General features: G+C 45.5%; 1 protein-coding gene across 3 annotated transcripts in view; it reads left to right on the forward strand.

Annotated features, from left to right (window-relative positions):
* Window positions 1-16,916, forward strand: part of RNFT2 (ring finger protein, transmembrane 2) — a 62,684-nt gene that overhangs the window by 41,632 nt on the left and 4,136 nt on the right. For 2 of the 3 annotated variants that reach the window (XM_082355733.1, XM_082355734.1), the window contains 3 exons: window positions 9,946-10,095; window positions 11,413-11,478; window positions 11,615-11,716. In XM_082355733.1, the coding sequence (XP_082211859.1) occupies window positions 9,946-10,095; window positions 11,413-11,478; window positions 11,615-11,716 (318 nt within the window). The remainder of the gene's footprint in view (window positions 1-9,945; window positions 10,096-11,412; window positions 11,479-11,614; window positions 11,717-16,916) is intronic. The other variant, XM_082355735.1, reaches the window with a different exon arrangement.

Here is a 16,916-nt window from a genome sequence, read left to right on the forward strand (position 1 = left end):
AAGAAGGAGAGAAAGAATGTAAGGTGACAGCAACTAGGGACACACCCTGACTAAGCATAGGGGAAAGATGGTGAACAGGATATGGTTCTCTGCATTCATGAAGCTCACAGCCTATCAAAGAAATAGATAATAATAATAATATAAAATAGATAACCAACAAGGACCTACTGAGTAGCACAGGAACACTGCTCAATATTCTGTAATAACCTAAATGGGAAAAGAATTTGAAAAAAAATAGATAACATATATATGTATAACTGAATCACTTTACTGTACACCTGAAACTATACACCTGAAACTAACACAACATTGTTAATCAACTATGCTTCAACACAAAATAAAAATTTTTAAAAATAAAAATAAATTTTTAAAAATAAAAAAATGCTTTCTTAAAAATAATAATAGTCAAAGTTATTGAATACTTACTCTATTCCACATGCTACTCAGGGATTCTCAAACATTTTAGACTTAGGGCCTCTTTACACTTTTAGAAAGTATTGAAGACCCTAAAGAGCTTGCTTACATGGGTTATTGCTATGACCCATGTAACCATAATAGAAATTCAAATCAATTCACCACAATTGAAATTAAAACCAAGAACTTTTTACAGTACTTACTAATTAACTTAAAATAATAATCAACCCCTTATGTGTTAAAATAAATAACATATTTTAAAGAGACATAACTATTTTTTTAATTAATGAGAAAAGGGACTTGTTTTTACATTTTTATAAATTAATAGCTGGCTTGATAGAAGATACTTGCATTCTCATTTGTTGCAAATCATGTCATATAGCCTCAGGAAAAACTCAACTGTATACTTGTTAGAGAATAAAAATGTCAGTTAATGTCTGAGAATTATGGTGAAAATAGTTTTGACTTCACAGACCTTCTGGAAGGGTTTTGGGGACCCTCAGGGTCCTGGACCACACTTTGAGAAATGCTGATTTAGTTGGATGCTTACAGTATCCCTGTGTAGTAGTCACGATCAAGGTTACAAGTTTTCCCCGGAATGTGGCACATGCATGGAGCCTCCACAGTGCCCTATGGCTCCACTGTAAACGGCCAGGTCCAGAGGGCTTGGTAAGTAGTTTAGCCTTTGTCCTGGGGGTAGTGGCAAGCCAGGGAGGGTTATAAGCAGGGGTCCGCAATGATCAGATTTGTGTTCTTCAAAGAACATTCTAGAAAGAAGCACAGGCATCGCTCTCCTCGTGGCAGTGTGGCTGGCTTTTTGGCACAGGGTCTTGGAGTGCTAACCCAACAAGCCAGCCTTAAGAAGCACTGGCAAACATCACCAGCCATCCACACGTCAGACCCACCCAAGAGACTTGGCTTATGGGACAGTCAGCACCCAGGATGGCTATGACTTATCTCTCCTTAGCCCTTAGTCCAAAATGAGCTTCCTTTAACAGGCAGCAAGTAGTAGTGATAATAATAATAGCCAACATTTAATATTATGGTATGTCACACCTTGGTTTTTTTCTTTTTTTTCTCCTTTTATTTATTTTTTATTTATTTATTTTTTTAATATCTTTATTGGAGTATAATTGCTTTACATTGTTGTGTTAGTTTCTGCTGTATAACAAAGTGAATCAGCTATATGTATACATATATCCACATATCCCCTCCCTATTGCGTCTCCCTCCCACCTTCCCTATCCCACCCCTGTAGGTGGTCACAGAGCACTGAGCTGGTCTCCCTGTGCTATGCGGCTGCTTCCCACTAGCTATCTGTTTTACATTTGGTAGTGTATATATGTGCATGCCACTCTCTCACTTCATCCCAGCTTACCCTTCCCCCTCCCCATGTCCTCAAGTCCATTCTCTACATCTGCATCTTTATTCCTGTCCTGCCCCTAGGTTCTTCAGAACCATTTTTTTGTTTTGTTGTGCTTTTTTAGATTCCATATATATGTGTTAGCATACGGTATTTGTTTTTCTCTTTCTGACTTACTTCACTCTGTATGGCAGACTCTAGATCCATCCACCTCACTACAAATAACTCAATTTCGTTTCTTTTTATGGCTGAGTAATATTCCATTGTATATATGTGCCACATCTCCTTTATCCATTCATCTGTCGACAGACACTTAGGTTGCTTCCATGTCCTGGCTGTTGTAAATAGTGCTGCAATGAACATTGTCACACCTTGTTTTAAGATCTTTACACGTTATTTCTCTAATGAGAGAGGATTTATAACGTGGCCTCTGGAACCAGCCTGCCTGGATTCAAATTCTATCTCTGCCACCTACCAGCTGTGTGACTTTGAGCAAGTGACTTAACCTCCCTGTGCCTCAGTTTACTCTTCTGTAAAATGGGGATGATGATAGCTCCTATCTCATAGGTTGTTGTGAGAGTTAAATTAATACAAAGTGCTTAGAACAGCACTTGGCAAGTAATAAGCCTTCAGTGTATGTATTTGCTGTTATTAACATCAAAACTCTTTGAGGGACGTACTATTATTACCTGCAGTCTATAGATGAAGACACTGAGGCCCACTTATTCATTCGACTGAGCACCCTGTTTGATGCTCCTCTAGATTCTGCAAACAGAAATGGTAATGCCAAAAAGACACAGAGCCCCTGTATTTCAGGAGCATAACAAAGAAATATAGTCCATGTTGGGGGTGAGTGCAAAAAAGAAAAATGAAAGCTGAATACAGAGGATGGGGAGGATGGGGGGAAGTAGGAAGTGCAGGGGTGCTATTTTATGTACATTGTTCAGTGATCCTTCCTGATGAGATGACATGTGTGCCAAGACCCAAGGGAAGTGAGGGAGCCAGCTGGCAGACATCAGGAGGAAGAGTGCTCCAGGAAGTGGGAAGAGCAAGTGCAAAGACCCTGAGGTAGAACTGTGCTTGCTTTTTGTTTTTTGTTTTTTGTTTTTGAGAATCAGGCACATCAGACATGTGGGCAGGGGGCAGATCTTATAGGATCTGGAAGATAGGGTGAGAGTTTCAGATGTCACTCTGAGGGAGATAGAAGACATTGGCAGTTTTGAGCCCTGGGATGATTTGTTCTGCCTTGTATTTTGAGAAGCTCATTTTGGATACCGTGTGAGGAATAAATCATAGGGGGACAACGACAGAAGTTGTTAGGGAGCTGTTTCCAGCAGAATTTGTAGATGAATTGGATGTTGGTTCTGAGAGAAAGAGTCAAGAATGATTGCAGGGGTTTGGGAGAGAGAGAGACAGACAGACAGACAGACATGGAAGGAGGGAGGATGCTCTCATGTCTCTTCTTATAAGGGCACTAATCCCATTCATGAGGGCTCCACCCTCATAACCTGATTACCTCCCAAAGGCCCCCTGGCCTACGGTTATAAGCAGGGGTCCGCAATGATCAGATTTGTGTTCTTCAAAGAACATTCTAGAAAGAAGCACAGGTATCACTCTCCTCGTGGCAGTGTGGCTGGCTTTTTGGCACAGGGCCTTGGAGTGCTAACCCAACAAGCCAGCCTTAAGAAGCACTGGCAAACATCACCATCACCTCCTTAGATGAGTACTTTAGTTCATTTTTCTCTTTTTTTCTTTCTTTTGGCTTAAAACAACCACCATTTTATTATTTCCCATGATTCTGTGGGTCAGGAGTTCAGCCAGGGTACACTGGGGACAGCTGGTCTCCATGTGATGTCCGCTGAGACTGGACCATCCACAATGGCTTTTTTACTCACAGGTCTAATGCCTCAGCTGACATGGGTGGGATGACTTGCTCAGGTCCTATATCTGGGCCCTCGGTTCTCCCTGTTGGCTGGGTTCCTTGCTTCTCCCCTGTGTAGTGTCGCTCAGAACCTCTCCCTCTGCACCTGGCCTCTGCACGTGGTCTCCCCTTGTCCCTTGGGTTTCTCACAACCCGAGAAAGGAGGAAGGAAGGGGAGGAAGGGCAAGCAAGGGGGAGGCAGTGACAGCTGCCAGGTCTCATGCAGCCTGGGCCTGGGAGTCCCAGATAGCACCTCTGCCTCATTCTCGTTCATTCCTTAGTTCTTTTGAACCTGAGGTGTCCTATCTCTAAAAGAACGTGAGTGACAGTAATAATGCCCACATCCCCAGATCATCATGAGGTTCTTTACTAGCTCTTATGCACTGGGCCCTTCCTGGGTACCTATGTTTTAGGTGCATTTGCTCATTCAATCCTCACAATCACCTTGGCCTGTTGGAGCAAGTTTGCGTGGGCTTGTGAAAGCCAATGGTTACCTTTTCAGGAAATTTGCAAGCAGTCGTTAAACCCTAGGAAGCTTGAAATTGGCCCTGTGGGAGTACTTACACCACAGAAATTGGAAGCACACATATCAGGGCCTTTTTGTTTTTTGGTTGTTTTCCGGAGAACTGATTTGCCAGCACACCACTGTGTGTGTGTGTGTGTGTGTGTGTGTGTGTGTGTCTGTGTTTTCAACCCCATTTACAGATGAGGAAACTGAGACTCAGAGAAGTTAAATTATTGTCCAAAATCAACCTAATTTAGTAGGTAGCGGATTTGATTTTGGAGGCCCAATTCCCATGCCCTTAACTGCTGTGCTGTCCTACTTCCGTAGGTGAGAAAATGTGTATGAAAGAGATTTATAAACAGGTAAAGCCGTATAAGTATTCATTATTAATTTTGATGCATAAAAAACCTTTTTTCCCTGTTAATCCATTCTTTATATCTTTGTACATTTGCACTGCTAACAACTCTGATTATGTCTCCCTCCCCTTCCTCTTCATCCCCACGATCCTTCACATCCCCTTTCCCAGGTAGGTGCGTTCTCCGAAAGTCTCCTAACCTGTTCCTTTCTCCGGCTTCTCAGCATCCTGCTCGCCATCATTTCCCACTCCCTTCCAGTCAGCCCTCTGTCATTTCCTCGCTTCCCACTTCACTTTTGGTCCCTCCCCCATCCTCACAGTAAAAGTCAGAACAGAACCTGCCTTCCCTTCCTTGACTGCTCCTGCCCCCTTTATCAGAATCCCAGCAGCGAGTTCTCTGTGCCTAAGTTCTGCAGCAATTGCTACTGTTCCCCCTTTACGGGTGGCAGGGAGGGCAGACGGGTCATAATCTGATCACTTTCCTTGTTGTCTGACACCCCGGAGAAACCACACGGTCCATCTGGTGGTCGTCAGAAATAACATGCTTAAGCAACCTGGAATTATAAAACTGCTTAATTAGAGAGAGATGGTTTCACTGGGATGTGCCCAGTTTTCCCCGGTGGTTTTATCTCCTCTCCAAGTGGCCGGCCCCCCCAGCAGCTAACTGCTACCTTTAGCACTCTCTCCCTTTATTTTATTTTCTGTGACATCAGGGCTTGCCTATGAAGAGAAGTACTCTCTTCCATGTTCCAACTCTCCTTCTCCATCAGCAAACTCTAGATGTTGACCTGAGTAATAAGGGTGGAAAATCTTACACTTCAGAGGTCTCTAGCTCTTAAATAAGCACCTGCTATGTGCTGCGTGCTAGGAATATGACCAGGAGCCAAATTATCTTCATGCTTATGGGGCTTACGGTCCAGTGGGAGAGAGAGAGATACTGAAGTAATTTTTTTTAATATTGTGAGAAGTGCTCTAAAGTGATTTAAAGGGTGTAACAGGAGCACTTAATTTAATTAAGGAGTTGGGGAAGGCTTCTTATAGGAGGTGACAGTTAGCTGAGACCCAGAAGATGAACAGGTGTTAGCTCGGCAAAGAGTAGGGGACTACTGGTCCATCTACAGAGGAAGAGCTTGGTCTACATAGCAGAGCACCTAAAAGAAGGGCCAAGAAGCTGGTCCCTGAGCCTTCTCTGAAATTCTGGGGATGTGTTGGAGTCCCCATCATGACTTGACTTATCTAGGTTCTGATGTTATAGACCAGGGGTTGTTAAACCACAAGCTGCAGATCAAATATGCCTCGCAACATCTGTGTTTGTAAGTAAAGTTTTACTGGAACACAGCCATGCCTATTTGTTTACCTGTTGTCGATAGCTGAGGGGAATAGTGGTGACAGAGACTGTATGACCTCAGAGCCAAAGTATTCACTATCTGGTCCTTTGCAGAAAAAGATTGCTGACCTCTGTTCCAGACCCACGTGTTAGGTGAGTGGGAAGCTTGGGGTCTGGACCAGGGGACCAGCCCGCAGCTAGTGGAGCCTGAGAACTGGGGGATCCAAAGACAGTGACCAAGGATCAGTAATAGCAAGGTGGTTGGCAACAGGATCTGACCCCAGGCTGTCTGGTTCCCGAGCTACACTCTTAACCACCAAGCCAGGCTGGTTGTGCAAGATTAGCCTGAGAGGGGACAGCAGGGTCTGTCTCCAGAGTCAACCAGATGCCAGCATGCAGGGGTTCCCAGAGACACAGGGACATAGGACCTTTCATGAGGTGGTCATGTCCTCAACCATCATGAGGCCAGGAGGACAAAGCAGGAGGCTGCCCAGCAAGATGGCCAAAGATTGACCATCCTTTCCATCACCTCTGGGCTTCTGGAATACCTTTCTTTCCTCATCCTGCCAATATTACTTCACTGCCCTTGTTCCACTTATCCATTGAAATAGTGCTTCTCAAACTTGAACGTGCACACATATCACCTGGGAACCTTGTTAAATTGCAGATTCTGATTCAGCAGGTCTGGGGTGAGGTTCCGATTCTGCAAGGTCAGACATTGGAGTGAGCGGATGACTGGATGCCTTTCCTTGGTCCTTAGCAGATGTGGGTACATCTGCTTCAAGGAGTCCTCTTCCAAGCGACCTGTGCTCAGCCCATCAAGACAGAATATAATGGGGTAGATATAAAGTCTCTGTCCACATTCTGTACATCATCCGTTTGATGGATACACAACACATTTTTTATTTTTTATAAATTTATTTATTTGGTTTTTTTTTTTGGCTGTGTTGGGTCTCCGTTGCTGCGTGTGGGCTCTCTCCAGTTGCGGCAAGCAGGGGCCACTCTTCACTGCGGTGCGTGGGCTCCTCATTGCGGCGGCCTCTCCTGCTGCGGAGCACGGGCTCCAGGCACGCAGGCCTCAGTAGCTGTGGCACGCGGGCTCAGTAGTTGTGGCTTGCGGGCTCTTGAGCGCAGGCTTAGTAGTTGTGGTGCACGGGCCCAGTTGCTCCACAGCATGTGGGACCTTCCCGGGCCAGGGCTCGAACCCGCGTCTCCTGCATTGGCAGGCAGACTCCCAACCACTGCGCCACCAGGGAAGCCCCACAATGCATTTTTATAACTTTTTTCTCCCTCTAGTTTAAGCACTATGCTCAGTACAAAAAAAAGGAAAAGGCAGAAAACCACAATGAAAATGAGTAGTTTCTGCATTCTGTATCTTTTCCACTTGGAACTATATTATGAGCATTTCCCTAAATCAATAGATATCCTTCGCCAGGATGATTTCTTTTCTAACTTTTTCTTTTGAAATAATTTTAGACTTAGAGAAAAGTTGCAAAAATAATACAGAGAATTCCCATATATCCGTCACCCAGCTTCCCCTAATATTAACATCTAATATAACCATAGTACAATTAGCAAAGCCAGGAAATTCACATTGGTACCATTATTATTAACTAAACTACAGACCTTATCACATTTTGCCAGTTGTTGTACAAACGTCTTTTTCCTGGTCTAGGATCGAATCTAAGATCCCACGTTGCATTTATTTGTCATGTCTCCTTAGTCCTCTCTGATCTAACAATTCCTTGGTCTTTTCTTTGTCTTTCATGACCTTCACACTTTTGAAGAATGCTGGACAGTTATTTTGTAGAATGTTCCTCAGTTTGGCTTTGTCTCGTTTTCTTATGATTCAATTGAGCTTGTAAGTTTTTGGCCAGAATACACAGGATGATACTGTATTTTTCTCAGGGCATCTTATCAGGGGTTTAGGCTTCAATATGACTTATTACTGGGGACGTTAACCTTGATCACTTGGTTAAGGCGGTATGTAGTGGATTTCTTCACTGCAAAGTCACTCCTTTTCAGGATGGTATTTGATTGGCTGTATGGCTTTGCATTATCGATCCCTACCATAACCAGACCCTCTTTTTGCACATTTAGTTTGTTACCTGTTTTTTGTTTGTACTGTTTCAAAGAATGCTGCAGTGGCCATTCCTACTGGCACATCTATTAGCACATATCCCTGATTATTAGGATAAATTCCTAGAAGTAGAATTGCTGGAGCCAAGATTATTCACATCTTTAAGGCTATGTATGCTTGGAGCGGGATTATTTGTTTCTATGTTTGTTTATTTGTTTCAATCAACTTTATTGAGGTGTGTAACATTGTATATCTGTACAAGAAAATGCATAGATTTGAAGCACACGTTTCAGTGAGTTTTGGCAAATGTATACCCACGTGTAACCACCACCCCCATCACTATATAAAATATAAAATTTACATATACAATCTACAATTTCTTTCATTCCTCAAAATTCCTTGACGCCCCCTTGCAGTCATTCCTCCCCCAGCTCACCCCAGGCAACCACTGATCTTATTTCCATCAGTGCAGTTTATTTTTTTTAACTTTATTTTTTATTTTTGGCTTCGTTGGGTCTTCATTGCTGCACGTGGGCTTTCTGTAGTTGCGGCGAGCGGGGGCTACTCTTCGTTGCGGTGCACAGGTTTCTCATTGCTGTGGCTTCTCTTGTTGCGGAGCACGGGCTCTAGGCGCGCAGGCTTCAGTAGTTGTGGCATGCAGGCCCAGTAGTTGTGGCTCATGGGCTCTAGAGCGCAGGCTCAGTAGTTGTGGTGCACGGCTTAGTTGCTCCGCGGCATGTGGGATCTTCCCAGACCAGGGATCGAACCCGTGTCCCCTGCATGGGCAGGCAGATTCTTAACCACTGCGCCACCAGGGAAGTCTTCAGTGCAGTTTTATGTTACCTATTCTAGGACTTCATATAAATCAGAATTACACACTATGTACTCTTTTGTATCTGTCTCCTTTGATAGGAGAGAATGTTTGAGATTCATTCATGTTGCTTTGTATTGCAAACATTTGTTCCTTTTTTATTGCTGAGTAATGTCCTATTGTATAAATATACCACAATTTGTTTATCCATTCTTCTATTGACGGACATTTGGGCTGTTTCCAGTTTGAAGATATTATGAATAAAGCTGCTATGAACATTTGCCTACAGATGGATATATGTTTTCATTTCTCTCAGGTGCACACCTGGGAGTGGAATTACTGGGTCCTAAGCAGGTGTCTGTTTAACTTTATTAGACACGACAGGGTGGGTTATTTTCTTGTCCATTTTATAGCACAGGCTCCAGAAAGCTTGAGGGACTTGAATAAAAGCCAAAAGAGGAAGAGAAAGAGAACGCTAGATGCTTTTCCTGTTTATTTCCTTTAATCTTCAGAGCCACCCTAGAAGGTAGCAGTTGTGATTCCCATTCTGTAGATGAGCACAGTGAGGCTCACGACATGCAGCAAGATAAGGTTCTGAGTCCCCCAGGTCTGAGAACCCAAGTCCATGTTCTTTCACCAGATATGATCCTGCCTCCTTGGAGGGGCAGCTGGGAACGAGAACACGTCATTCCCCCTCTCCTCTTCTCTGCCTGTCCTTCCTGCATCCTGTGGCCCGCCCTGCCCACGCCACTGAGGGCAGTCACCCTCGATGCCTGGGTCAGCCCCCTAGAGGTGAGAGTGATCTGAGTGCAGGGCCAGGGACTGTGCCCCCATGATTGGCTTTGAGCCCTCAAAGCCACAGCAGGCACCAGGGAGTGACCCACACTCCAACCCTCGGCCGAAGGTGTCCAGCTTCTCCCTCCCTGAAACGCGATCCTCAGAGTGGTGGTCTTCTGGGCTGGTGGGCAGCGGGCGAGGGCAGCAGGCAGGGGCCGTGTCTCCCCGGCCACATTGCAGGCCCATTAGGAGCAGGCCTGAGTGCTTTACAGAGCTGATTAATGGGCTGCCTGTGACCTGGAATGTCATTACTCCCTGGGCTGGGGGGCCCCCCAGCTGGGTCCTTTGGGTCTTTACTGCTAATAATAATTGATGCTTTCTGTGTGGTTGCAGGGAAAGTTCTATCTGGTCATCGAGGAGTTGAGCCAGCTGTTCCGCTCACTCGTTCCCATCCAGCTGTGGTATAAATACATCATGGGTGACGATGCCTCCAACAGCTACTTCCTCGGAGGGGTCCTGATCGTTCTCTACAGCCTCTGCAAGGTGAGGTGTCCTGGGGGAGGCTGGAGGGCTGGCCTGAGGAAGACCCATTCACTAGCTGGGCCTGGCAGCGAGGGCAAGTGGGGAGCCTGGAATAACACCCTAATCTCTTTGTTTAATTGAAAAATTAAATTCACACAACACAACATTAACCACTAACCATTTTATAGTGAACAATTCAGTGGCATTTAGCAGATTCTCAGTGTTGTGCCACTACCACCTCTGTCTAGTTCCAAGACACGTTCATCACCCCAAAAAGAAACCCTGTACCCATGAAGCAATCGCTCTTCATTCCTCCACAAGCGCCTGGCCACCACTAGTCTTCTTTCTGAAGACGCTATGGATTTACCTTTTCTGGACATTTCGTATAAATGGAATCATACACCATGTAACCTTTGGTGTCTGGCTTCTTTCACTTAGCGTCATTTCCAAGGTTCCTCCACATTATAGCATATATCAGTACTTCACTCCTTTTTATGGTTACAGCCATCCTAATTTCTTGCCCATAAACCTCACCATATGCCATCATTTCGTGTCGTCCTCTTCACAGCAACCCTTCAAAATACATACCGTTATCACTCCTATATTATGGGCGAGGGTACTGAGGCTCAGAGAGAAGTAACTTGCCCAGCATCGCTCAGCTAGTGATCACAGAACAAGCGTCAAAGTCTGGAGCTCTCAACCCACCGACAGCACTGCTACAGAATTTGTTTCCTGTTCCTCTTAAATCGCATACCCTCAGCTCTGCAAATCAGTATGCAGTGCTTCTCTTTTCATCATAGTACAAATCAGGTTTTCCCCCTAACAATAAACACATCCTCCTCTTTCTTTTCCCTTATCTATTTAAGGCTTTAGAGATTCTGGAGGAATGCGTGTGTTCCCTCTCCTTCCTCCAAGCTGGGCTAGCCAGGCAACCCATGCAGTGTTGGCCACTGGGGCTTATTTTGCCTACTGATTCTGATCTGCTGGCAGTGGCTGACTGGAGTGCTGGACAGAGAAGAATGATTATGCCCTGACTCAGAAGAAGAGTGCTGGGATCAATTAGCAATGCCTGCCCGGGGCTTGGGAGGGGGAAAAGACAGTACGCATGCCATATATTTGCTATCCTGGCCCCACTAGCAGGGGAGACTGCTGATGGAAGGCAGCAAGGCAAAAGCCAAGCAAAACTGATGGGAATGAGGAGTTTCAAATGGGAGGATGTGCCCTGAAAATGTCTGGAGTCAAAGATGAGGAGGGTCCATGGTGGTTGTTCAGGAATGGCGAAAGAGATCCCGAACAATCCTTGGATACTTTTCAGCCATCACCTCGCTCTCCTTTCAGTCTTTCGACATTTGTGGCCGCGTGGGTGGAGTTAGGAAAGCCCTGAAGCTTCTCTGCACCTCTCAGGTGAGTTGGCTTCTGATGGTCCTGACCGAGGTCACAGGAACCAGGAGCCGGAAACAGACCTTGCTGTGCTTCTGAGGGTGTCTCTCCAGCGAGGGACCACAGCTGTGTCTGTGTCTCTCTCCCTTCCATCAAACAGAATTATGGAGTCCGGGCCACTGGGCAGCAGTGCACAGAAGCTGGTGATATCTGTGCTATCTGCCAGGCTGAGTTCCGAGAGCCTCTGATCCTTATGTGCCAGGTGAGCAGGGCTGGGCGGGGCCGTTGGAGATGGAGGTTGGGGGACCGCAGGGCCCTGCCCCATGCAGAAGTCCCAAGTGCCTGCATGGGACACTTGACCAAAACCAAATGACCAAACCTTGGGGCTCTGGGATGGGTCTTTGGGAACAGTGTAATCAAGCCTAGAGTCCTTCAGACCCAAGGTCAAATCTCAGTTCTGCCTTTTACTAGCTGGCTGCCCTTGGGCAGGTTTACGTCACCTCTCTGAGCTTTGATTTCAGTGGTAAAACGTAGAAAATGAAAATTTCAGTAGGGTATAGTGTCAGAATATCCTGAGTTTGAATCTCAGCAGCAATGTGGACCCCGAGTGGCTCAGTCCATCTCCCTGAGCCTTGGTCGTTTTCATTTATAAAATGGGTATCATAATAATGCCTACTTTATAGAGTTATTATTATGATTAAATGAGATCATCTCTGGAAGGAGCTAAATTTTAATTATTCAGCCCTAAAACTTACAATTATTACAGTTTTAGTATCATTATAATTATTATTACCATTTGTTTTCGTTATTAGTTGTGGGTCACCAACCCATAGTAGTAAGTACTGGTCAGTTATTTTTAACTGCCTAAATTTATCCCTTGGCCTCCTCCCCGCGCTCCTTCTCTTCCTTCTCCCCCTCCTCCTCCTCCTGACATCAGGGGCTAAGATGTCAATTCAGCAAATGTGTATGAGTCAAAGCATCCTATCAGATACCGGGGAGGGGAGGCAGAGGGCACATAGACCCTGTCCCCTTCTCTAGAACACACGGTCTCCTTGGGGAAACAGACGCATACATAAATAACTATGAAACAAGGCAGGCAGTGATAAGTGCTGTGTAAGAGAGAGTGTCATGCAGCGTCCCAGGGGACCAGGCCAGAGAGCGATGAGTTGGAGGCTGAGAAGACTTTGGGGGAGGCGTAGCCTGCAGACTAGAAGGAATGGGAGAGCATATGGCTCCCACGCCCACCTTCCAGGGGTAGGAGGACAGGAGGTGGGGTCCTTTTTTGGCATCAGCAGAATTTTTTTGGTTCTGCTGTTTGGGTATGTTTAGGAGGTTCGTTTTTAATCTTTAACTGTACTTATTTTTAAATTGAGAATAAATTTGCGTGACTCAGAAATTCAAAAGGGAGATGAAGAAGTCATGATGACTAAATGCAGTGTGGGACCTGGAACAGAGAGAGAACAGGAGAGAAAAACTAGCCTCATGAAATTTGAAGAAAGTCTGGAGTTTAGTCCATGGTCATGCATCTATGTGGATTTCTTAGCTTTGACAAATGTACCACGATGATGCAAGAGGATAGTACTAGGGGAGACTGAAACTGGGTGAGGGGTAATACAAGAACTGTCTGTATTACCTTTGCAACTTTTCTGTAAGTCTAAAATTATTCCAAAATAAAAAGTTCATTAAAAAAATATTTTAAAGATACAAAAAGGGAAGTGGTGACAGGGTTCCTACCCTTATCCCCAGCTCGCTAGGCCCCTAAATACCCACACAGGCAACCGGGCCAGTTTCCTTTATATCTTCCCAGAGATGCTTTGCAGAATTTAAATATATATACACACACATATACACAAACATATCTTTTCCAAAAAGACATAAGTTGCGGCACATTCTACCCAAACTGCATTCTGCATCGTTTCTTTTTGACTTGAAACTCTGCCTGAAGAGATTGTTCCTTATTTGTGTAACATCCCATTTTATGGATAGACCATAATTTGTTTAACCATTCTCCTATTGATGGGCATTTAGCTGTTCAGTCTTGTGTTATGACAAATATGGCTGTTATGAGAGATCAGGAATAGGGAGATCTATAGCACCTACCTGGACTCATCGTGTTGATTAAATGAGTTAATTCAGGTGAACCATTTAGAACCATGCCTGGTGCGTGGTCAGGTTCCATAAATATTAGCTCTCGTTGGCACGTACTCCATCTCACATGTGTGCAAGCTCTTGGTAGGATAGATTCCTAGTGGTGGAATTACTGGGTCAGAGGGTATGCAGTTCTGACAGATGTTGCTAAATCGCCCTCCGTAAAGAGCGTATCCGTTTGCAACCCCAGTGCGGAGCATGACGCGCCCTCTTGCTCTCCTCCCTCACCAACATACCGTGTTATCAAGCCTTTTTGGAGCGTCGCCAATCTGACAGGTGACAAACACTATCTTGGTGCAGTTTTCATTTGCATTTGCCTAATTATGAGAGCAGACGAGCATCTTCTCATATGCTTCAGAGCGTCTGTATTTCCTTCTTGGTAGCAGCAATTCTTTGAACAGGATGTCAGGGTGAAAGTTTTTCTTCTTCCTTGCTGGCAGTCTCTCCAAGCCTTAGTCTGTTTGCCTCTCTCCCGTTCTTCTCCCGGTACCACTACGTCTTCCCACAGCTGGATTAGAATTAGTGGGAGGGGTTGGACAAGACACCGTCACCCCAGATCCAGGAGCAGGGGCCACACCTGGTGGTGGTTGAAGCCCACATACGTGGCCAGGCCTGGCACACGTCTCAGTCTTCCTCTGCTGCTGTGAGCCGGGCTTAGGAGGGCAGAGATGACGTCCACAGGTGAAATGGCCCTGTTAATTCCTAAATGCACTGAATGAATGAACAAATGAATGAATGAGTCAGTAATGAGCCTTTACATCCTCAGTAAAGGCTTCTCTGATTCTGTTTCTCCAGTCTCATCAGTGCCCCCAGCTATGTGTCCTCGCAGATCCTGTGTTTTTCCTTCATAGCACTTATCTCAGATGTCAGCTAGATGATTAATTGGGCAACTGGTTGTGTAAGGTCTGTCTCCTCTTTGCCAAATTATAAGCCACTTGAGAGTGGTGACCGTGTCTGTCTTTCTTAGTAGTGGAATCACAGTACTGACTCAGTAAACATTGGATGGATGGATGGAATGGGATGGATGGATAGAATGGCACGGATATATGGATGGATGGTTGGATGGATGGGATAGAGGAGATGGATGGATGGTTGGGATGGAGATGGATGGTAGCCAAGTGGAGGGGTGGGTGGGTGAGTGCAAAGGTGGGTGGATAAAGATAAATGTGTGGGTGACTGGGTGGATGGGCAAATGGATTGACAGATGGGTGGGTGAATAGATGGGTAGATGGGGGAATGGATGGGTGGATGAATGGATAGTTGGATTGATGAATAGAAGGGCAGATGCATGCATGGATAGATGAAGAACCCACTGGGCTAAAGGAACATCCTGTCTCCCCTTCAAAGGGCCATCAAATTAAGCTCAGTGGGTCACTTACACCCACCACCTACCACCGCCTCCCAGAGCTGGGGCCTGAGAAGCAGATTGTCAGTTGGAGCTAGTCAGGCAGACACCGAGCATGTCCAGAGGTTAGAACTTTCCGCTCAGACAGAGCACGCTCGCCTGGTTGGTCACTCCAAAGTATTTATGGCATGCCTCCTGCCAGCCTACAGGGGGTCAGGGAAAGGGCATTTTGAACACAAAGTCAGAAATCTGCCGTATTTAAAGCCCTCCTTGCCAAAGAGAAGAGTCAGAGTATGTTACAGAACAAACTGCCCTCCGGTTCTTGGTCACTACCAGGAGTTTGGTTTCAGAGGGCTGGTGATACAAAGGAAAGAGGGCAAGAGTATAACAACCCCCACTGATTTTTTGCTTACACGTGCCTCACACTTGATGCTTTATGATAGGCTTTACCTGTTTGCATCCTTACAGATACCTTGTGGGGGAAATAGTAACCCTGTTTTACAGAGAAGGAGACAGGCTCAGAGAGCCTGCTCTTAATCTCTGAGCAAGACATGGGGAGTCTGGATAGAACTTGGGATCAGGGTGGGGTAGCCTGTCCCACCCTAGGGACACCTCTCCCAACTCCGTGCTCCAGGAGACACAGCAGGGAACTGTTAACAACCCAGCACCACCTGCATTCCCCACTGACCACAAACCCACCCAACCCTACACTTCCCAGCTTGGAAGGACCCCTCCTCCCCTTCCCTCTGTAGGGGCTCATTCCTTTCTCCAAATGCTAGAGGCAGTCCTGGGTCATGAACTCCTCCAGCCCAGCCCCTGGGTGGTCCTGTGTTCTTTGAATCTCTTAATTTGGCCCCAGATTTGGTCATGCCTGATTATCTGAGAAGGAAACTGTGAGCTCCTGGAGGCCAGGGACCAGGTCTTCATCATCCTAGTATCTCCAGAATCTCCCACCTAACCTGCCTGGAAAGGCATTGTTTGTCAGAACCCCTACTCTGTGCAGGCTCAGGGCTGGGCAGTGGGAAGACAACAGCAGCAGTCACTGCCCTCATGGGGCCCGCTGGGTCTGCTGACCCCTTGGTCCTGCCCTTCAGCCCATGGTGAGAATTTGGGCATGGGCGTCCAGACTCTGTGTGGCCTGCTCACCTCCTCTCCCCCACTCCCCTGCACCCACCTCACTGTAGCCACATTGGCCATCCTTGAGAGCCTGAAACGCTTTCCCATCTCGGGAGCTTTGCACATCTGTTCCCTTCAGCCTGGAATGCTCTAGCCCCCGCCCCCTCTCTTCACCTAGTTAACTCCCAAACATCCTTCAGGCTTCAACACAAGTGTCACACCTTCAAGAAGCCTTCCTCGACTACCCCCTAGATCAGACTAGTCCCCCTGTAACATACTCCTGTAGCATCATGGAGCTCTTCTTTAGAACACTTTCTACAATTAGGCACCTACTGCATACTGTGCCAGAACGGGTTTATAAGAAGCTTACAGTCTGCCATGGAGAGACACATAATAAACAATAAACAGATATAATGTAATAATAACTATTACTGTACAATAGCCAACACTTACAGAAAACTTATTTGCCAGGCATTCATTGGTCTAAGTGCCTTTTTTTAAACTTTTTTAAAAAACATTTTGTTTGGATTTTTATATTATCAATTTTATTAAAAAAAATCTCCAACCTACAGAAAAGTTGAAGGATAGTAGAATGAACACCCTTTTATCCTTTATCTAGATTCACGAATTGTGAACGTTTTACCACATTGCCTTTTCTTAGTATAGATTTTTCCCCCTAAACCTGTTGAGAGTAAGTGGCTGACATTTTGATTCTATCATCCCTAAATATTTCAGCAGACATTTCCCAAGAACAAGGACATTCTCTCCCATAGCCACAATTCTACTATCACAGTATCAAATTTTTAATTGATATAAAATACTAATATTCAAATATATATTCAAATTTCTCTAA

The sequence above is a fragment of the Balaenoptera borealis genome (assembly GCF_965194805.1).
Source record: "Balaenoptera borealis genome assembly, chromosome: 14".
Taxonomy (NCBI): Eukaryota; Metazoa; Chordata; class Mammalia; order Artiodactyla; family Balaenopteridae; genus Balaenoptera; species Balaenoptera borealis.